This window comes from Rhincodon typus, chromosome 1 (genome assembly GCF_021869965.1).
Source record: "Rhincodon typus isolate 14 chromosome 1, sRhiTyp1.1, whole genome shotgun sequence".
NCBI lineage: Eukaryota > Metazoa > Chordata > Chondrichthyes > Orectolobiformes > Rhincodontidae > Rhincodon > Rhincodon typus.
The window spans coordinates 22671433-22695036 of NC_063332.1; the positions used below are offsets into that span (position 1 = coordinate 22671433).

The following is a 23604-nucleotide window of genomic DNA, read 5'->3' on the forward strand; positions in this document are numbered from 1 at the left end:
TCTGCCTAAGAAAGCTTTTAAACAAGAATGCATGCAAAATACAAGTTAACAGCAACTTTCAAATCAATTTCCATCATTATTTTCTTAAAGCTATTAATTAGCTACTGCACTTAATGCCAAGTAATTAAATTTAGATTATAAAAAAATGCTCATTGCTAACCACCATTAATCTTCTGATATTAATACCGTCACAGATCAAGAACCTGGAAGGCATTCACAGATTACAATTTACGCCAACAACAAAAACAGAAGAATTCAAAAGCTTTTGTTAAATTGAAATGTATACAGTATAAATAATGCAAGATTCAAGAGTGATTTCCAAGCCACAGTCTAAACTGAGAGTTTACTCCAGAGATTAGTTTACTACTGAGGATAGTTTTAAATCATTGCTTGCAGCATTTTCTGTACACTAAGATATTGATGACAAATGAGGGAGGTGGAAACTTAAGTCTCTAATTAGTAGACATCAAACTGATAGGAAAAGCATTAGCATTTACATAGAATGACTGTCAGCTTAGCTGTCATTTTTAACCCTGAATCAATAACAATTAGTTGAATTAATTAGTATTTCATAGGGACCCATCTTTGGTGAGATTCAGCCCTTCCAATCTCCAAAGGGTGTCAAAGCCCATCTGTCATCAAGTGTCACTTTTAGACACAGTTGTGCAGCACACATGGCTCTTCCTCCTGTAGCTCTGGACATGGAGTACCACTGTTGGCCGGTTTCATTCGGATATAGCGAGTGCGGCGCTTCACACCCATCTCTGTGCATTTCCCCATGCACAGGCCCCAGGAAGACCAGGTGGAAACTTCACAGTCCAATGGGGTCTCTGTAATGAATAAACCCGTCAGTTGTAATCATAGATTCTGGAAAAGATGTTGTTGCAAACGGAGGATTTTTTTTCACGTTTTGATGTAAAGGGCAACTCAGTTTGGTCTTGAAAATCACGGTAATCATTTAGTTGGTAAAACTTCCTACACTTCTATGTATTACTCATTGTCAAAACTTTCTCAAACATAATGAATTGCTTTGAAGTGTTATGAAGATAGCCAAATCCCATGAATACATGGATACAGAAACATTTAAAATAGCAGTTGGAGTAGGCCATTCCATCCTTCACATCTGTTCTGCCTTTCAATAGGATTGTGGTTGATCATCTAACTCAGTATCCCTTTCCTACTTTTACCCCATACCCTTTGATCCCTTTAGCCTTAAGAACTATATCTAATTCCTTCTCAAAACATTCATAATTTGGCCTTAAATCATTTTCTGTGGCAGAGAATTCCACAGGCTCCTCCATTCTCTGGGTAGAAAAATTGATCCTTATCTCAGTCCAAAACGGCCTAGCCGTATCCTTAGACTGTGACTCCTGATTCTGGATATGCATGATAAATATACTTCTGGCGATGTTGCTGAGGAGTATTGCCCAAGGACCCAGGGTAACCCTCTTTAGATATTGCCACACCAGTAGATCTTTAAAGACCACCTGAACATATGGATAAAAAGACAGCACTTCTGACAATGAAGCATTCTCTTCAGCTAAGAGTTTTCACTCAAATCATTTTTTTGTTGCATCATTTTGTAATTTATGCATTTTATTTCTCAAGTCAATATAGATTTGCTCAAGAAGAAACTATCTAGACTGTTGTTTAATTCCTAGCAGCTGTGGAAGTGCAGAGTTATGGGTAGTCCACCTATTTCCACCTTCCTAACCTCAAGGTCTAGGGTAAATAAAAAGAATTTCGGCATGGAGAAAAGGCAAGCCACATCTCATAACTCTTAATCCTGCTTTGACAAATTTGGATAATAATATGTTTTAATTTAGCCAGTAAATCAGAACTTGAGATCTGACTCAACGCAGTGTGGAGCTGGAGGAACACAGCAGGTCAGGCAGCATCAGAGGAGCAAGAAAGTCAACATTTCAGGTTTACACCCTTCATCAGTGTAAAACCGAAACATCAACTTTCCTGCTCCTCTGATGCTGCCTGCCTTGCTGTGTTCCTCCAGCACCACACTGTATTGGGTCTGATTCCAGCATCCGCAGTTCTTGCTATCTCCTTGAGATCTGACTGTTGATCCTTTCCCCCTTCTACAGAAGGTTATGTAAAGCCAATCATACCTCATTTGGGTACCACCTTTGTTTATATAATTTACCAATTACCTCTCTCTTTGGCTGTTGCATTATGAGATTTTCTACTGCTTTATCTCCCTTGTCTTCTATCCCATCACAGGCACTCTGTCTTGTTCTTCCTGCACCCTGCCCTGTTACACTGGCTTAAATCTCTTACATTTCAATCTGTCTTCAGTTCTGATGGAAGATCAATTGTCTGAAATGTTAACTGTTTCTTCCCACAGAAGCTGTCTGAGACTTTCCAGCAATGTTTGTTTGTTTCAGATTTCCAGCATCCGCAGTACATTGCTTGATATGTGAAGCAAGTGGCCAGAAATAGGAGTACATCTGTGTGTTAGGAGGTTTTTAGAATAGAGCAAAGGATGCTCAAGAAACTGGCGATGAAAAGAATAAACTAAAAGAATAAGCAATCTAGCAAAAAAAAAACAAGAAATGGACTGTAAAAGCTTCTGTATATAAGCAAAGGAAAATGTCTGCCTAAATCAAATGCGGGTCCATTACAGGCAGAGTTAGAAGAATTTATAATGGGGAATAGAGAAATGACAGAGAAGCTAAGTTATTACTTTGTGTCAGTTCTCACTGAGGACGATTCAAGAAATTTCCCATAATTAGAGTTCCAAGTGACATTCCAAGGGAGAATGATTCGAAGGAAATTTGTATTGCTCAGAGAATTGTATTGTAGAAATTAATTGGGCTGGAAGTTGGTAAGTCTCTGAAACCTGATGGTCTACAGTCCAGTATCAAGGAGGTGGCTATAGAGATAGACAATACATTGACAATCACCTTCCAAAATTCTATGGATTCTGGAACAATTCCTGTAGGTTGGAAACTAGTAAATACTCGAATCTATTTTAAAAGATCTGACAAATGGACACTTGGATAATAAAGGACCTAATTACTAACTATTCTATTTTGTTGTATTACTAACATAAATTGATAAATGGACATAGTATATTTGTATTTTCAGAAAGCTTTTGATAAGATCTTGCACAGCAGGTTGGTTAGCAGAATAAAACCTCATAGGTAATGGGGATTGTAGGGTAAAAAGCTCTCAAGTGTTCAAATCAGCCGTGATTGCATCATTTGGGACAGCATTCTTGATGGGCTGAATATCCTACTCCTGTTCCTATCAAATATATACCAAAAGATACATTATAAGTGAATTGAGACCTTCACTAATAATGAAGCTACTGAAGAAACTACAGCAATGGAGGACAATAATTTGAGAACTTCAAGTTTAATGGGTCAGCTCATTGCAGTGATCTTGCAAGTCATAATAGAAAGAATTAGCACATTTGAAACAGAAATTGGTAAAAAAAAACAGGTTTCACTTCCTTCGTAGACTATGAAAAAGCATTCAAATCAGAATGAAATCACCACAAGTTGAGAAGTCTTGCTGGAATATGATAATGTCAGTAAAGATGAGAGATTTATCCACATACTGGGAGCAAATTGCAAAAAAAAGACTAATAAAGGGATAACCAAATATATTTCAAGTGAAGAGAGCAGTAAGTCAAGGTGTTAGATCATCGCCAAAATCATTTATTCATTAATATAGGTCAAATACTCAGTCAGATGCATAACAATTGAAAGCAAGAGCAGTATGCCGACAATACTGTGCTATTATAGAATCAGAAGAGGCCATACAGAATATTGTAGCCAAGGAAAGAATAGTTTTGAGTTTCATCAAATATATCTGGAGGAAGTAGGGAGAGTGAAGATTGTAGTGGATAGTGTCATATTGGAACAAGTTTCCTATTTAGGACAAATGAGAACAGAAGATGCCGATGCTTTGCAAAAGCAAGGATAACAACAGAAGTAATTTTGTGAAGATTAGGATGTGTTAACAACAAGAAATGAACTCAGCAGATGCTACTTCTATCCACTTTCCTGGACATCTGAGAAACCTGGTCAATATCTAAAGGATCTTTGGAAGAAAATAGATGCTACTGAAATGTGGATGCTAAAATGTATGCTAAAAATTCCATATACAAGTTAAAGGGTACTTGAAATTGTGAAAGGAAAATATACTCTTAAAAAATGACATCCAGAAAACAAAATGTCAGCATTTGATGAGAGCTAAAAAAAATGTAACAGTGGTTGCAAATGAGATACAGGGATGTAAGAGAATGGCGCAAGACAGACAAGTGTAGCATATCCTGACTGCAGATCTCCAAGCAGGAGTGATGGCTGCAGTAATGAAGAATCTGTAATTTTGCTGATTACTGTCTGCTTCTTCAAACCATGATGCTTTTAGTTGTAAACTGAATTCTGGTGCTTTATTGGTTGTCTCACTTCAATTGAATTAATAATGTTACTTGTGACTCGATGATGCCAATGCTGAAGACTGGATGAAGATCTGCCCCGAATCCCATTTTTCCCATAGGCCCCATTACAAGGATGTTTCCAGTGTTGGAGGGTTTGAGCTATAGGGAGAGGCTGAATAGGCTGGAGCTATTTTCCCCTGGAGTGTCGGAGGCTGAGGGGTGACCTTATAGACCTTATAAAATCATGAGGGGCATGGATAGGGTGAATAGTAAAGGTCTTTCCCCCAAGGTGGGGGAGTCCAAAACTAGGGGGCTCAGAACAAAGAACAAAGAAAATTACAGCACAGGAACAGGTCCCTCGGCCCTCCAAGCCTGATCCCCATCCAGATCCTCTATCTAAACCTGTCACCTATTTTCCAAGGATCTGTATCCCTCTGCTCCCTGCCCATTCATGTCTCTGTCTAGATACATCTTAAATGACGCTATCATGCCCGCCTCTACCACCTCCGCTGGCAACGCATTCCAGGCACCCACCACCCACTGCGTAAAGAACTTTCCACGCATATCTTCCTTAAACTTTTCCCCTCGCACCTTGAAATCGTGACCCCTAGTAATTGAGTCCCCCACTCTGGGAAAAAGCTTCTTGCTATCCACCCTGTCTATACCTCTCATGATTTTGTAGACCTCAATCAGGTCCCCCCTCAACCTCCCTCTTTCTAATGTAAATAATCCTAATCTACTCAACCTCTCTTCATAGCTAGCGCCCTCCACACCAGGCAGCATCCTGATGAACCTCCTCTGCACCCTCTCCAAAGCATCCACATCCTTTTGGTAACGTGGCGACCAGAACTGTACGCAGTACTCCAAATGTGGTCGAACCAAAGTCCTATACAACTGTAACATGACCTGCCAACTCTTGTACTCCATACCCCGTCCGATGAATGAAAGCATGCCGTATGCCTTCTTGACCACTCTATCCACCTGCGTTGCCACCTTCAGGGTACAATGGACCTGAACACCCAGATCTCTCTGTGCATCAATTTTTCCCAGGGCTTTTCCATTTACTGTATAGTTCGCTCTTGAATTGGATCTTCCAAAATGCATCACCTCGCATTTGCCTGGATTGAACTCCATCTGCCATTTCAGGTTTAAGGTGAGAGGGGAAAGATTTAAAATGGACCTGAGGTGCAACTTTTTTATGCAGAGGGTGAACATGTATGGAATGACCTGAGGAAGTGGTGGAGGTGGGTAGAATTACAACACTTAAAAGCATCTGGTTGGTACATGAATAGGAAGGGTTTAGAGGGATTTGGGCCAAATGCTGGTTTATGGGACTAGATCAGTTTAGAATATCTGGTCAGCATGGACAAGTTAGACCAAAGGGTCTGTTTCTGTGGTTTATAACTCAATGATTATATGGCTAATTAAAATCATAGACTGATTTAAAGTGTTTTACAACTTACCTGACACAATATCATCTATCTCATTACCCATGGGAATGAGGTTGGACTGGGCTGGAATAATCCCAATTAACCGGTTGTCCTTCAGCTTTGTCAATGTCACCCTGGCAATCGGAGGGAGCTGTTTCAGTCTGGGATAGAAGAATGAGTTTGCAGGGTGGCTTGGTGAGCTTGATGTTATCTGAATGAAGCAGCACATTCAATAAGTAAAAGTCAGACTAATGGTAGTTTTCTTGACCCATTATATTACAGCTAACCAATGCATCCTCTATTTCTTTATACTTATCTATCCAAATGGACTGTTTATTTTGGCAATCAACAGTTAAATTGACAATCTCTGATGACCCAGGTAGAAATATCTTGTGCATTAAACACTAAATCATAATACATTAACCAAATTTCAGTGAAGAATTTCATGATTCGGAGAAAAATAACAGACCTATATTCATTCACAGGATGAGGGCATTGCTGGCTAGGCAACATTTATTACCCATCCCTAATTGCCCAGAGGGCAGTTAAGAGTCAACCACATTGCTGTGAGTCTGGAGTCTCATGTAGGCCATACCAGGTAAGGATGGTAGTTTCCTTCCCGAAAGGACATTAGTGAACCAGATGGGTTTTTTAACAGTTCAGCAATATATAAAATGACCTATATAAAATGTCTTGGATTATTAGAATAGAATGGCTCCAGAAATACCAACAGAGACTTAAACAGACTCACACGCATATAAAATCATGACCCACATACAAGCAAGGAGCAAGAACAAGCCATTCAGTCCCCTTATCCTGTTCTGCCATTCAATAAGATCATAGCTGATCTCACTGTTACCTAATACTGTATTTTTGCTGACCCTGCAATATACTTTCACTCTCTTGTTTAATCAAGAAACTACCTATTTACATCTGTATTAAAAATATTCATGGATTCAAGAATAGAACTCCAAAGAAACATGGGGAGGTGATGGCCTAGTGGTATTATTGCTGGACTGTTAATCCAGAGACTCAGGTAATGTTCTGGGGACCCTGGTTTGAACCCTGCCACAGCTGATGGTGGAATTTGAATTCAATAAAATATCCGGAAATAGGAGTCTAATGATGACATCAACAACAATCATTGTGGATCGCTGGGGGGAGAAAACCCATCTGGTTCACTAATGTCCTTTCGGGAAGGAAACTACCATCCTTACCTGGTATGGCCTACATGAGACTCCAGACTCACAGCAATGTGCTTGACTCTTAACTGCTCTCTGGGCAATTAGGGATGGGTAATAAATGTTGCCTAGCCAGCCACACCCTCATCCCGTGAATGAACATAAAAAAACTCAAAGAAATAATTTCACCTAATATCAGTTTTACTTGGCCAAACATCGTCTCCACATCCGTTTAGTCAAGACCTTTCAGGATCTTGAATATTTCAATCAAGTCATGTATTACCTGCAAAATACACCTAAGGAAAACAAGAATCAAAGTACTAATTGAGGGAGGCAGTGGTGTAATGGTAACATCATTGGGCTAGTGATCCAGAACCCTGGGCTAATATTCTGGGAACATGTATCAAATCTCACCATGACAATGAGGTAACATGAATTTGTTTAAAAACCTGGAATAAAAACTAGTCGAATTGTGATCATGTAACCATTGTTGTTAGAGAAGGGAATTTGCCATTTGCACCTTGTTCAGCCTACACGTGACACCAGCAATGTGGCTGACTCTAATGACCAAATAGGCCTGGGTAATACATGCTGCCCACATCCCGTGAAAGAAATAATGAATTTATTGGAATTCCTGGAAGTGGACAAATGCAATATACCAATTTGTAAACAAAAATGGGCTTTATATTATTTTAGTCAAAAATTTTTCCACGGTGTACAATGCTGCTCCTTGACTCCAATCGACTCCAAACTGTGATGGGGTGCAGTACCTTGGCTATGAGCTGCCCCTCATCTTTTAAGGGCCCCAAGCCATGATGGTATACATGCTATCCTCCAGTATCTCAAAGTGCCTTTTCTTCTTGGCCCTTGGCAATGAGCATCAGAAGGCTATTTTCTTTACAATGGATGCATCACAGCAAAGATCAACATACATCACTACATGGCCAACTTTAGCACCTCAACTACCACACCATGTATTTCAGCACATTCCAGAAATCAAGCAGACAATCCTCTTGGACTGTACAACACAATTGCTGCATTTATTAAAGAAACAATTGGTACTTTTAGAAAGATAGATAGCATGAATATTTTTGACCCGGCAACAATCATTGACTGAATTTATGTTAAAGTACTTATACTTTTATGGATATCATATAGTTACCTCAGTGACGGTCTCCTGGGGAATGGTAGCAAAATTTGGTGAAGAAAAGGTGAAACCACTGTCTGTCCCAGCATCATAAGGATGCAGGTCTATAGACATTTGCTCTTTCCAGTTATCTCCTTCACACAGATTAATACTGTCACCTCCTACAAACCAGTCTGGACTTGGTACAATTCGAACCATAAAGGACATCTAGGAATAAACAGAAGAAATTTGAAATTTTATTAATCTTTATATATTGTGATAAAGTAAGCAGAACAGGTTGGATAAAGAGGCTGAGAATGCATTACTAAACATCTCAATCATGAGTAGTGCTAGTTGCTTAAGGATTTATTTTGAAGTTTTGTTCAGCTAGCTAGTAGGATAAGTAGCTAATTAAACTACTAGATGTGACAGGGGAAAGTACAATAGAGTCCAGCATTTTGCTATTCTTAATTTTTTTTCTGCATTCAGTTCTTTCCTTGTTCTTTTTACTGAAAAATCAATTTGTGTTTGTACTAGTCTTGGAAAGATGCTGAGTCCACCATCTGCTTCTGAATGACCTTGCTGAATTCACTGAGGCTCACCACCAACAAAAATTTGCTTCCAATTATCACAGACTGTGCCAGAGGCTGTCAACACTTTATTCCAATTGGTAGAAAATGAGAATAAAGCCAGCAGTGTCAAAGAAAATCAAAACACAGCCTACAATTAAGGTGTTTGATTTGAAATAGGATTTAAAGCAGTATGAGAATTTTAAATGTTACCAGGACCCAGGTTCTCAGATATAGTGTTGCAGGCATAGGGAAGTGCAAAGATAGCCTCATTGCCATTTTTAATTTTACACTGAGTTTGTTTACTCTTAATTATTCACTAGCAAGAAAAGACTACTATGATCATCCAGAAACTCCTTCTGTGGCTATAAGATCTGAAAGAAGCACAACAGCTGCCTGTTATTTTGAATAGCTGCAGGGATTCAAAAAAAACTTCCTAAAAAGCTAAAATGTGGATACACAACACAAATCAGCCACCTTGTGGGAAACAAGACAGAACTAGGTTTTAAAAGGAATTCCCCCTTTGTGAGTGGAGCCAAAGACCCTTCATACTTACTTAGAAATTATATGGATTGGGAGTACAGTTTTCATAATATCTATTTGTTTAAATATATGTCATTGCTTTGTATGGTGGATTTAAAAATTGAATGCAATTTTGAATCAGATTTGACATCTAACTATCATTAGTTCCCTGAATGCATTACTACAGCGGAATCCAGATTCATTCTTGTAATAAATGCTCGAGTGTCAAAAAGGTTGCAATCGCAAACTTAAACAATCAAGGACTTAACCCTATTTGCTAATGTTAGTTAAATTTACATGACTTGTTTCTTTTATAAGTACACTTTTTTAATATATTCTATCCTAAAATAATTTTGCTAGCTTGGAAATTCCTATGGTTTGACAGTGGGGGAGGAGTAAAACAAGGCAACATTTCATTGCAGGACCCAGTGATCTTTACTAGTGATAGACTAAGTTGTGAATAGTCAAGTTTATAGGCATGAATGTGACTCTTTAGGCAACTGATAAGCCAAGACGGGATGATGTTACGAAGTTCAAAATAGGTGGGTTTAATGTGACACCAATGAGATTGAAAGCTCATCTTTGGGTTGAATCTTAGAATAGAATAATAATTTACTGTTACTTGTATTTTTACTAAAAAGTACAGTGAAAAGTGTTTAAGTTACCATACTTCGTCATCTATACTAATAACAGAAATCATATATAAACAAATTAAGTCATAGTCCATGACACCAAAGATTGGGAATAGACTGGATTAATCCCAGTCTGTTGCCAGGGAAAGGGATTGAGTCAGTATGTAGGGAACAGGGGGCAAAGCAGGGACCTAAACTAGGACTCCAGTCTTCCCAATATTTAATTTGTGGAGACTTTGATTCAAACACTACAGGATGTCAGGATAAGCAGTCTAATAGTTTAGCGATAGTTGAGAAGTTGAAAGAGGGAATGGTAATGTAGAGCTGGCTATTAAGAGTGCATGTGTGAAAACATAACTGAGGTGATGGCTTAGTGGTATTATCACTGTACTGTTAATTCAGAGACCCAGCTAATGTTTTGGGGACCCAGGCTTGAATCCCACCATGGTGATAAAAATTTCAATAAAGACCTGGAAATAAGGGTCTAATGAAACCACCATCAGTGAAACTATCTGGTTCATTAATGTCCTTCAGGGAAGGAAACTGCCTTCCTTAACTGGTCTGGACAATATGTGACTCCAGACCCACAGCAGTGTGGTTGGCTCTTAACTGCCGGCTTGGATTGGCAACAAATACTAGCCTAGCCAGCGATGCTTTCATCCCATGAATGAATTTTTAAAAAGCTTTTGATCAAGATGAAAGGGCTGAATGCATAAAAGGTACAGCACAGTTTCTGGGAAAATTGATTCTTCTACATCCGAACTATTTACTTAATCCTCATTAGAGTCTGAGCTATCTTAATAGAAGCCAGAATGGAAGTTCCAAGACCTTAAATAGTTATATGAAAGAATCATCTTCCTCCAGAACACTTCCAATTTGGGACTTTTTCTTTGACAATTGCAAAACAGATTTTAAAAAAATTGAAAAGATCTGATTTGACATTCAGCATTTTGAAGTTTCTGGTATTCATATGCAGAGATTATTGTTTTCCAGTAAAGAGTGTTTCCTTTTCTAATTTTACATTTGTGTTTCTGTTGTGGCCGCTAAACTATCAGCATTACATTAACCACAGGATTTATGTAATTTTGAAAAATTCATTCAGGAGAAGTGGCATTGCTGGCTGGGCCAACGTTTATTGCCCATTCTAACTGCTCTCAAGAAGGTGGTGGTGAGCTGCCTTCTTGAACCATTGCAGTTCATTTGGGAAAAGTACATCCACAATGCTGTTAAGGAGCTCCAAAATTTTAACCCAGTCACATTGAAGGAATGGCTATAAATATTTCCAAGTCAGGATGGCGAGGTAGCTTGGAGGAGAGCTTGCAGGTGATGTTCCCATGTATCTGCTGCCCTTGACAGTGAAAGAACTGTGATATATTTGTCAGTCAGATGTTAAGGTAATCATTCCCACAATTCTGGAATTCAGCTGTTTTGTCCATGTTTGAGTCAAGGCTGTAAGAAGGTCATGTTCTGAATGATCCTAGCAGAACTGAAACTGAGAGTCAGTGAGCAGGTTCTTGCTCAGCAAGCGCTACTTCATAGCACTGTTGACTCTCCCATCAATTTATTATTGTTTGCAGTACTATTGCTGGAATGTTGCAAGTGCCCATGCTTTTTGCAATATCCAGTGCATTCAGCAATTTCTTGATGCCACTTGGAGTGAATCAAATTGGCTGAAGGCGGGTATCTGTGTTGCCTGAGACCTTTGACACATAGAGAAAGCTAAGATGGATCATCCATTCATCTCTTACAGTCTTCATCCATAAGTGTGAAGGCTGAAGCTTTTATGCTGGGCCCCCATCATTGAGGATGGGGACATTTGTGTACTTTCTCCCCCAGTGAGTTGTTTAATTATCCACCACCATTCACAACTGGATATAGCAGAACTGCAGAACTTTAATCTGATCCACTGGTTGTAGAAATCACTTTACTCAGTCACTTGCTTCTTTAGCCACTGGCATGCGAGTAATCCTTTATCTGTTGCTTCAACAGGTTGGCACTGGGCTTAATTGTAAGGGTAGTGTGAGGGGTTTGTCTGGTCATGAGGATGTAAATTGTAATGGAAAAAAGAACAATGTGCAAAGGTTACAAGGTGAAACAAGAAGAGCACTAAAAAAGATATGCTTGTTTAGCTAGCCAGAGATGAGCCAAATGGCCTCCTGCTGCACAGTAACAATTCTGTGATCTGAAATGGAAATTCTACAAAGCAAAGTAGTTTTTTTTAATCTCTCGGAATGCAGTATATAAAAAGATTTGAAGTAATGAACAAAATAGGTGAGTTAGTGATACCATAGCAGCTCATCATTGTACTCATCTCTACACAAACACAGTGAAGTGTTTGGGAAGGCAAGTTACCATGGTAACGATGGCCCTTGCAAACAAAGAATTTTCATACTGACATCTCATCTACAATTGAAAATAGGATTCAATTCTGAACAGCAAACAAAGCAAATTTACTCTATTCAGAACATATTAATGTCAATTCTTCCGCTCCCAAATGGAATTAATTATGGAGAACTCAGCTGTGGTGTTGACGGGATACAAAACCGAATCTGCAAGTAGAAAATAAATTGTTTCTGCTGTACAAAGCTTTTGAGGAAGCAAAATGTAGCCAGTTTGCCATTTTTTCAGATCTATAGAATTTCATGGTAGTAATGCTGTCCAGGAGTTTGGGATTAATGACGATATGTCCTAATTTATGAATTTCCATCTATTAATAGATGTAATGAAGGGGGCAACAGCAAGGAGGAACACAGCCCTTCAGCAGGAAGATATCTGAGGTCAGGTGCGAATTGGGAGAGAAAACTGTGATAAGGACAAAGAAGATAAATGTCATCTTGAATGGGGACATGGGTGGGAAAGAGTGACAGTGTAAATGGAGGAAGTGGGAGAGAAATGAAAGTACTGCCATATATTGAGCAGAGCTAGTTCATAGCCACAAAAGACTCTCCCATTTCTCTATATGAAATAAAGCAAAGGAAATTTCCAGCAATTCATGCCATAATTTTCCACTATTTGAGTGAGATGATGTCCAGTAAACCTGCAGCTTCACCCACGATAAACTTAGCAACCAATATTTAGGACAGTTTTATTTTTGAAACAGCCATTTTTTGTTTAGAAACTGCTAAACCAAATTTGCTAGTTTACCATGTTAGTGTTTATGAACTAGTAGATCTTCTCTTTATTCATTAACGGGATGAGGACGTCGCTGGCTAGACAGCATTTATTGCCCATCCTTAATTGCCCAGAGGGCAGTTCAGAGTCAACCACTTTGCTGTGGGCCTGGAGTCACATGGATGGCAGTTTCCTTCCCTAACTTCGAAGTGGGCAGACCAAACTATAAAACCTACAACTAAGTTCCAGCAAATGAACATAAATGTGTTGTCTGAAACAAAAACAAATTGTTGCCGAAACTCAGCAGGTTTGGCAGCATCTGCAGGAAAAAAGCAGAGTTAACGTTTTGAGCCTTGTGACTTGTCTAAGTCATCGGACTTGAAACATCAACTGCTTTCTTGCCACGGATGCTGCCAGACCTGCTGAGTTTCGGCAACAATTTCTGTTTTTGTTTCGGATCTCCAGCATCCGCAGTTCTTTGTTTTATATAAATGTGGTGTCCGTGCATGGATAGTTGTAGCCAGGTTGAATCCAAAACAGTAAAGTAAAAAAAAACAGTTTTTCTATTAATCCTTTGATGTTTCCAAAGACTGTTATTTACGTTTGACAATTTGAAAGCTAATAATGCACACTGCTGGATCAGAGACAAACATAACTTCATGAATTGTACAAACCTATCAATATTTTCTTTTTTTTTGCATAAACGTTAGGTCTCAAGTCATATTCTGTTACTCACGAAATGTCATTTAAAAACAGCCTCCAGAAAGATGCCATATTAATACAAGTTCAAGCATACAAATCTTGCGAGGAATGGCAATATAATATGGGGAGGCAATGGCCTAGTGATATTATCACTGGACTGTTAATCCAGAGACTCAGTTAATGTTCCAGGGACCCAGATGTGAACCCCACCACAGCAGAGGGTAGAATCTAAACTGAATAAAAATCTGGAATTTTGAGTCCAATGATAACCATGAATCCATGTCAGGGGGATAAAAACCCATCTGGTTCACTAATGCCCTTTAGGGAAGGAAACTGCCATCCTTACTTGGTCTGGCCTACATGTGACTCCAGACCCACAGCAATGTGGTTGACTCTGAACTGCCCTCTGGGCAATTAGGGATGGGTAATAAATGCAGGTCCAGCCAGTGATGCCCACATCCCATGAATGAATTTGAAAAAAAGAAACTCCTCAAAAGGGATGCAGATTAGACAAGATGATTTGGTAGATAGGTCAATGCACCCAATTAATGGTGCCCCAATGCTCTTGTCAGTAGAATTAATGATTGGGTCATCTGCAGCAGTGTTCACTTTTTAGCCAATTCACTACTTTGTGTGACCATCAGGGCATTCAACAGTTTACTGAAGTATCTATTACGTTAAACGGTTCAATTTTATCCCCTTCTCCTTGAAAAGGGCTGGTTCATTGTTAGAATACTGTTTTTCTGCACACCACATAAGGGAATAGGTAGTAGGATAAGTAGAACTATTAAGCACCTAAGATATTCAACACCAAAATGGTGCAAAATTTTTCAGGCATTTTGAAAATGAATGCTGGAACAGATGGTAATAAACTTTGCAACACCCCCCACCCCCCCAACCAAAGGAATACTATAAAGGATATAGTAAGTTTCAGAGATGGTGCGAAACAGGTGAGAATGAAGTGAGGATTGAACAAGGCCGTACGTATTTACACTGACTTGCATTACTCCTTACACAAATGTACATGCAATGCACATGCAATCTCAGTTTTTAACAACTTGGCCTGTGCTATGTGGGATCTCTTACTAATTGCTCAATTGCTTCGGTCCTTGAGTCACATTCACGGGGAGCCATGCTCCATCAAAAATTACGCCAAGCAGTCGCATGTTTACAAACCCTCTCTCGCTCAATGGACAACAAGTCCCGAAGGCACAGAATTGCCCGGGATTCCCTTTTCTGACACATTACAATGGTCTGGTGGGCTCTCACAGGCTCTGTCCACACAAATTAGTAGCAATGGCTCTTGTCCAATCCACAACTCCTTGCTCCTTTTCTCTTCAGCTCTCTGTTCTTTTGCATTACACAACAGAAGCAATAAAGTCTGTGTTCTAATCTCAGAGACCTGCTTCACAAGGATCTGTTTGAAAAATGCCAAACTGAAAACTGTTCCATTTGGAGAGAGCTAGGCTTGTTTTCTCTCATACAAATTCTGTGTATTGAATTGTCTGCCATAAAGAAAAGGTTAATTAAAAAAGCCACTGTAATTAGCTTTATATTTATCCTTTGCATCATGATATGTTCAAGTCACATACGCATTAACTAATTAATTCCCTTCTAGAACACTGCACAGACCATTTTGGACTTAAAAGGAAAGTTTTCCCAAAGTGCATGGGTTGGAGGGTACAGCTGAAAAGGATTTTCCCCAGAATGAATGAGACAGCATCTCAGAGTCATAGAGTCACAGCACTGAAACAGACCCTTCAGTCCAACTTGTCCATGCTAACCAAGTTTCCCAAACGAAACTAGTCCTATTTGCCTACATAACAGGAAGTATTAAAATCAGCACTACATAACACTACAGTATTTCCAGGAAACCTAAAAGCTGGGAATATTGGGTGGCTGTAAAACAGACAATGTTTTGAAGCATTTCATTTAGCAGTCATCTGCACAAAAGCATGAGTAGTAAATTTCGAACGCAGCAGTAATTTGTATTGCATGAGAAAAGGGTGTTGACTGGCAAATTGTTGCTGAATGATCAAGGTGAGAGAATGCAGCAATCAGAGGCAGTCCAGAGAGGGTTCACAAGGCTGACCCCTGGACTTGAAGGGGAGTTTGAGTTTAGATGAATGAGAGGCAACCTTATCGAAATGATACTTAGAGGACTTGACGGGGTAGAGCAGAGAGCTTGTTTCCTCTTGTGGGGGAGTCTAGAATCAGTGGGCATAATCTGAGTATGGGGTTATCCATTTAAGACAGAGGAGGAGGAATTTCTTCTCTCAGAAGGTATTCAATCTGTGGTATTCTTTGCCACAGAGTGCTGGAGAGCCTGGGTCATTAAGAATATTCAAAGCTGAAATAGACAGATTTGTAATCAGTAAGGAAATCAGGGTTGTTTAGCACAGTTGGCCAGACAGCAAGTTTGTGATGCAGAACGATGCCAGCGAGAGTTGAATTCCTACACTGGCTGAGGCTACCATGAACGACTCTTCTTCTCAATCTTCCCCTCCTGTCAGACATGGTGGCACTCAACTTAAATCAACACTACCTTGTCTCTCTCTCTCTAATGTGAGAGCAACCTTATCGTTCAGTAGGACTATGGCAACTTTGCCTTTGGTATGAAATGGTTTACATTAGCCAAACTGTCTGATTCAGGATGCTTGCTTTATTTATAGTGACAAGTGAAGTGTTTGAGTTGATGATTCTAATAACTTTGGTATATTACCTACATATCCGACTAAAGTATGATGGATAATGGCCAATAACTCAGGAGTAGCTAGATTAGTCAGGAGCAAAGCCACAGTTAGTAGAAGTTGTGAAATTGTAAGAAACAGTAATAGCTCATAGCCAAGGGCCTCGATTGGAGCTAGGTCTTTCTGTCCCCTTCGGAAATTTCAGATGGTTGACGGGCGAAAGGCTGAGCAGCAGAGAAGCCAACTGGAAACTTTTATGGGACTCTCACCTGCAAAGTCTCTAGCCGGGGTCAGTAAAATATTTCACACAACATCCATACAAGTGATAATTGAAAGAATGATCTCTTGGGGTTGGAGCCTAGGTTAGGAATAGTTCACCTCAGATATCTCATTTCTCCTCCTCCACAAGTGAAATGAATTGATAAATGGAATTACATGAATAACTGATGCAACAACTGACCCCTAAAATATAAAGGTATGTAAGTAGCTAACCAAGGCAGTAGGAAGGTTGATGGGGACAGGGAAGCTCTCCAAGTAAGTAGCGACTGATAAACCATTCTCATGTTATAGATTGGATGTATTTGTTTATTCAGATTGCATGCTTTTTAAACTGCTGCTCCTCACTAAAAGTCCATGACCCCTGGGATATCTGTAACCTTTTATCAAAAGGTTACAGTGTGCTGATGCATGATTCCATTGCTACTGGCCACCATATTTCAAGTACAACTTAAGAGCACAGTTTTCCCTACGGGTGGGCCTTTTGATGTTGGCCAGACAGGCAAGAGGAGCTTAGCAAAATGTTTGAGGATCCAAATCAAGTAACTGAAATGAATCTGTCAAATTTCTGTTTGGCCACGCTCTCTACCCTGTTATGCCCAAGTGAGGTGGGTGAATCAGCTCCCCTATTTTTACTGCCACCTCAGTTGTCCGTAACAGAAGATTTTAAATTATTTCTTGCATGCAGCTATACCACATTTCAATTAAAACAATTCAACAATGAAGAGGCCAATTAGAATATTTATTAGACTGAAAATAAAAAAGGGCATTTTATTACTTCCTAACTCTGAGAGATAAAAAAGACAAAAATACATACAAGCACAGGTTTATAATTTTAAAAGGGGAGACTGCCTAGTACAAAAAGGAAGGTTAAGAGTAGGCAGTTTAAAATATCCTTAGAGGCATTAAGATGTTTGGCTTTGAACTGAAACAATAGTTGTTTATTGGATGTCTTGTATCCTGACCAGTGATGTAATTTATAGATTCTCTTGAGTATAGATGTGTAGATGTAGATATAGTGAATAAATGTTTCTCCAATTTGCTTTTGCAATGGGTGCTGTTTTGAGAGGTAGAAAGAGACAAACAGCCAACCAGTCAGGCAGCAATAGACTTCCAGTTGTGCTGTTATCAGTCCATTTTCCTTTCTGTCCAAAAGCTGTTACTTGGTATGCAGCTCACTTATTTATTCACATGTCTGGCTTCTTTGTTCCCCCTCCCCTCCCCCACAGCTGGATAATCTGTGGGCAACTTTCATACCAAATGTGAAACTTCCAGTAAAAGTGAGTCAACCAGGATATACACAAATTCCCATTTTCCCTCAGGAATCAATGCAATTTTAAAGCCTTTATCACCATCAAGGTGAACCCAAACACTAAGGAGGAACACCCCAGAGAACTTCCTAGGCTGCATTTACTCGATGATTTTCTGTTGAGAATTAATTGAATTGAATTAGCTTACTGTCACATCTACTCAAATGAGCACAGTGAAAAGTTTATAAGTCGCCATTTACGGCACCATCTTAGATGCGAAGATACCTCGGTACAGATTCTTCAGTACACTTCTTAGGAAAAAAAATTAGAAATTAAAAATAAAAAGTTCAACATTTCAAATTGTAGGAATTAATTAGAAAATAGAGAAATAAAAAGTTCAGAGCAACGGTCCTTCCAAGCCAGTCCACTCTGGTACCTGTGGTTCAGTTGTCTGCTCTTTTTCTACAACAGCAAGTAGGCCAAGCAACCTCATGCAGTGCATCATATTAGGATCTTGGTGAATCCACACATAGTGGATAATTTTAATTGCTGATATTAGTGTAAAATTGGTGACATTTAATTGGAAACTCATCATGCAACACACCCAACACTTCCTTCTCATGACTTCCATGGAAAATAAAGACCATGCTGTATAATACTAATTTGATAACACCCACTTTTCACCATCACCCAAAAGTAGAATCCCCCTCATTGTCTATAATCCAGTTTGCTGCCCTTCATTAAGCCAATAATAGTTTAGAAACACTAGATTCTGACTGCATCTCTGACGAATGCGTGGTGATTCAACCAAACCTTTCGAAAGGAGAACTGGAGAATAATCTGAAAGGAAAATATTTGCAGTACTGCGGAGAAAGCACAGGGGAGCAAGACCAGCTGGGTTGCTGTAGCCTGGAGGTGACTGAATAGCCTCTCTATGCTGTGATAAATTGCGTTCTATGATAAATCATGAGCCCCAATAATATGATTTAAAAAAAAGGTCATCCAGTTTAAGATAATTCTGTTGCACATTTTGATGGATTAACTCAGAGGTGATGGGCCATTTTCCAATTAGATTAAACTGATATTGCGTACAATTCTGGTCACCACAATGCCAGAAGGATGTGGATACAGGAGAAAGTACAGAAGATGTTTGCCGGATGTTGCCTGGAATGGGAGATTTTAGCTATGGAAAAAGATTGGATAGCTGATTTTGTTTTCAATGGAACCAGGAGGTTGAGGGATAAACTGATAGAAGTTTATAAGATTGTGAATGGCATGGATAGAGTGGAAAGTACGAGACTTTTTCCCAGGGTGGAGGGGTCAATTACTAAGAGTCGCAGGTTCAAGGTGTGAGGTGGTGGTGGTGAGGGGAGGAGTTTAAAAGCGATGTGCCAGGCAGGTTTTCCACACAAGGGTGGTGAGTGCCTGGAACACGTTGCCGGAGGAGGTGGTGGAAGCAGACGCAATAGCAGCGTTCAAGAAGCTCCTGGACGAATACACTGAATAGGAAGGGAATAGAGGGATACAGATCCTGTAAGTGAAGACAGTTTTAACGTGGAAGGGCAAAATGTGTTGGCACAGGGTTAGAGGGCCGAGGGGCCTATTCATGTGCTGTATTGTTCTTTGTACAGGCTAAGTAACACGGATGGGTAAATACTCACAAGAGAATGTCTGGCATGTACTTCAAATTCAGTGGAGGTCTGTTCTATGCCGTTGGGGATAGCTGGTGCTGAGAAAACTCCATAGACACTCTGGATTTTTTCTCCTGATGCTTCCACCTCTCGCATCAAAGACCAAGCTTCACCTTTCTCCGCAAATTCCCGAACTCCATTGCTGGCATATTCACCCACTCTCCACATGTGGTAGTCACTGCTGTGCGTGACCACTGTTTCAGGAAATAGAAAACCAGCTTTACTAATTCAGTTACATAAACAAGATAGCACTACACTCTTCTGTACTCCAGAAAGAAACAATTTAAATAACTGTATGGTCATTCTGAAAATATAGATTACTTGTCTAATAGATTCAATATCTCCTTTTCTATGGTCTAGAGAACAGGGCTGAGCCAGGATGATAATTTTGCCTCACTAGGGGAAGTGGTGTGCCTTTAAAGATAAAGAAGAACAAAAATGTCAGGGAGAGAGGTGGTTGGTGGGTATCTAAGTGGCTTTAATGTCTCACCCAAACCTTAGTCAGTGTTGTCCTCCATCAGTATTGCTGTGGAGTCTTGATTTTGTTTAAAAAATGCTGGAAGCAGTCCTTAGCTTTCTCAGGTGTGACTGGAAGTTAATGGAAACAGTCTCATCCTGTGTATACAGGTTAATTTGATTGATGATTGCCCCAAATATTGGTTGCTGCAATTTCTCTTTTTAAAAAGCCACCTAAAGAGGAAAATCTCCTCTCGTTGATGTAAAACAGCTAAGATTGTAGCACAACACATGCCATTGTAACTTGCCAAAAGATTAACAAGAATTGCTACAGGGATGGTGAATTTGGAACTGTTCTCCTTGGAGCAGGGAATCTTGGAGAGGAAATTTGATACATATATTAGATATCATGAGGAAACCAGCATAGAATCACTACACATTGGAAACAGGTCATTCAGCCCAACACATCCACACCAGCTCTCTGAACAGCATCCCACCCAGACTCACCTCACCTGCCCTATCCCTGTAATCTTACATTTCCCATGGCTAATCCACCTATCTTGGGACGCTATTGGTAACTTAGCATGGCCAATTGACCTAACCTGCACATTAATTGTACTGTGAGAGGAAACCAGAGTACCCAGAGGAAACCCATACAGACACAGAGAGAATGTACAAACTTCACACAGTCACCCAAAGCTAGAACTGAACCCTGGTCCCTGGCACTGTGAGGCTGCAGAGCTAACCACTGTGCCACCCAGCAGAAGGATAACACCCAGAGGGTATAAATTTAAGGTAACTGGAAGACAGAAGCAATGACAACATGGGGAAAAAATGTTTTCACATAGCAAGAGACTAAGATCTGGAATCCATTACATAAGACTGTGGTGGAGACAGATTCAATTGATGCACTTAAAAGGGAACGGATTATTATCTGACAATGAAAAAAAGTGCTAAGGAAGAAAACATGAGAGTTGCACTAGGGACATTGCTTCTGCAGGCAACCAGCAGTGGCACAACGGGTCGAGTGGCCTCTTTGAGCCAATCCATGATTTTTTTTAAAGACAAGGACGATTATCAACGCAAATACTTCACGAAATGTCAGGTGCGCTGAAGATAAACGTGATTTCCTAAGGTAACTTCATCGTTCGGAATTAAAGAAGACATCTGTTCTCAACATCACACTTTGCTTGAACTGAACGAGGTCCGAACGTTGCCTCAGGAGTGAGGGCAACACAGAGAAAGAGAGATAGAGACACCGAGACAGAGAGAGAGAGAGATGGAGACACAGACAGAGAGAGAGATGGAGGTGGAGACAGAGAGAGAGGTGGAGACAGAGACAGAGAGGTGGAGACAGAGACAGAGAGAGAGGTGGAGACAGAGAGAGAGACAGAGAGTGATGGAAAGAGAGAGAGAGTTGGAGAAGATGAAGTGTCCGCCAGGTGGCAGCGCCATCCCCATGTTTCACTGAGTTCTCCTGGAGAAGGAGCAGCGGCCACTTCATTCGGGCAGGAAGAGACTGAGGGTGAAATATCTTAAAGGAAAGGGGGTAAATGTTTTTTTAAAAAAGTTAACTTTAAAACTGGTCTTAGTGGCACTCAAAAAAATCCAGACCTGACAGGGTTTTACAGTTGGGAAGCAATGTTATAGTCACTTTAGTTTTATTAAAATTAGTTTTCTTTTAAAAAAAGTAGTCTTTCTAAGGTCAGAATTGAGCACGCGTTGTTTGTAGGTGGCATGGGGGTGTTATACTCTGACAAGGGAACACAACACACTCACCCATCAGAGGGGACCACTGAGCCGGGGGCCGGTACAGCGGGTACTGTTTGGGGAAGGCGGTGCGGCTCCACTTGCCCGTGAAGATGAGGCTGTACTTGGCTCGGCCGCTGGCCGCACACGGAGGCTCCCCATCCACGGGCCGGCATCGCCCGCAGCCCAGGACCGTCACAAGAAGCATCCCCCAAACTCTCCACAATTCACACATCGCCATCAGGGTCGCTGCGGACGGCTGGTTTCTGGCTTTTCTTTAAAAAAAATCAAAAAACGTGCTGCAGGAAACAAGTATACTATTAAAAGATGTATTTTGCCTTAATGTTAAATGTAAAAACACTTTTTAAAATGACTTCACCATTAACGATTACTGCCAACGCTGTACTGAAACGTATTTCGGTGTTATGTTGCATTGACAAAGTCTAAATTAACTGCCAATACGCCTTAGAGAGCGGAGACTGCTCAATATATTTGAAGATCACTACCGAAGCCTATCACAAGGAGATTAGGAGGAAATCCTTCTTTACAATACGGTGTGAAACGATCTGTTTCCCCAGCAAGACAGAGTTTAAAAATAACAAATTGAAAAAACCAGCAGATGAAGGGATTGTGCTAGAAAGACACCCAGCCTGGGTAACTGAGCCAGCTGTTGTGTAGTTGCACGGTTTTCTACTCTAATACAGGAGTACAGCCCGGGCATACTCACTGCAAGTTGAGCTGTTAATGTAATCGGTGTGCTGTGGCTCTCTTGCAAGGTGTTGAGACTGGGACCTCTGCAGAAATCGGCGGGAACCGACTGGCTATTTATGCTTCAACTGCGTCCTTACTAGTCAAACGATTATTGTAACCTTTCGACCTCACATTTAAGGGTGGGCACGCCACAATATTCATTTAAAAAATATTTGGGACGGTTTATATCACGTTTGTCCCGCTCTGTGCGATGTCTCAAGCATCCTTGATACTGATAGGTCTAAACAAGGGATTGTAAAACGTAAACCACCAAACTCCAATAATCCTCTGTCTCGAGCAGTTACTTACCGCCTTAAAACTGCCACAATTCTGTTGTAATACTGATCTAGGACTATAGAATGACAAAACTGGCTGCAGAAACGACAGTGAACGTCACACTCAGATTCTGCAATGGGTCTACCGTACGTCCAGGTTTTTTTTTAAAAAAAGTCAACTCTGCAAAACGTTAAACCCAATGTAAATAACTCAGTCTCTCTGGGCTTTTGTTCTGAATTTAGGGAGGCTGCGATAACCATTTCTCCAAGCTAGATTGTCAGCACATTCAAATCGTGAAGAACAGCTTCCTTCAGGGCTGGATTGGAGCACCCTTCTTTATTCCTTCAAAACAAGAACAATCCTGTTAAAACAGCAACTTTAGTGGTCAGTGAAGGTTACCTCAAAGTACAACGGGACCTGGATCAGATGGGCCAATGAGCCGAGGAGTGGCAGATGGAGTTTAATTTAGATAAATGTTAGGTGCTGCATTTTGGAAAGGCAAATCAGGGCAGGACTTATACACTTAATGGTAAGGTCCTGAGGAGTGTTGCTGAACAAAGAGACTCGGAGTGCAGGTTCGTAGTTCCTTGAAAGTGGAGTTGCAGGTAGACAAGATAATGAAGAAGGTGTTTGGTATACTTGCCTTTATTGGTCAGTGCATTGAGTATAGAAGTTGGGAGGTCATGTTGCAGCTGTATAGGACATTGGTTAGAGAGATAGTAGGAACTGCAGATGCTGGAGAATCTGAGATAACAAGGTGTAGAGCTAGATGAACACAGCAGGCCAAGCCGCAT

The 23604-nt window shown here is 40.3% G+C and overlaps 1 protein-coding gene across 2 annotated transcripts; it reads right to left on the reverse strand.

Annotated features, from left to right (window-relative positions):
- Positions 1 to 22621, reverse strand: spon2b (spondin 2b, extracellular matrix protein). 2 transcript variants are annotated; one of them, XM_048604961.1, is made up of 6 exons: positions 22512 to 22621; positions 21815 to 22059; positions 19550 to 19773; positions 8173 to 8364; positions 5863 to 6040; positions 1 to 830 (listed from the first exon to the last, which is right to left on the reverse strand). In XM_048604961.1, exons 2-6 carry the CDS (start codon positions 22023 to 22025, stop codon positions 652 to 654), a joined length of 984 nt encoding a protein of 327 aa, XP_048460918.1. In that variant the 5' UTR covers positions 22026 to 22059; positions 22512 to 22621; the 3' UTR covers positions 1 to 651. The 2 variants fall into 2 exon arrangements, with proteins under 2 accessions (XP_048460918.1, XP_048460923.1); XM_048604966.1 differs by having other exon boundaries at positions 21815 to 22083; positions 22512 to 22573.
- Positions 22622 to 23604: the final 983 nt, after the last annotated feature.

What these genes read in the sequence shown, in the direction of transcription:
- spon2b (XM_048604961.1), bottom strand. Translation starts at nt 22,025, where the DNA reads ATGGCGATGTGTGAATTGTGGAGAGTTTGGGGGATGCTTCTTGTGACG. An exon ending in TCAGTGGTCCCCTCTGATGG is followed by an intron (nt 19,774 to 21,814) that starts GTGAGTGTGTTG and finishes TTCCTGAAACAG; the next exon opens with TGGTCACGCACAGCAGTGAC. An exon ending in GATAGATGATATTGTGTCAG is followed by an intron (nt 831 to 5,862) that starts GTAAGTTGTAAA and finishes TATTCATTACAG; the next exon opens with AGACCCCATTGGACTGTGAA.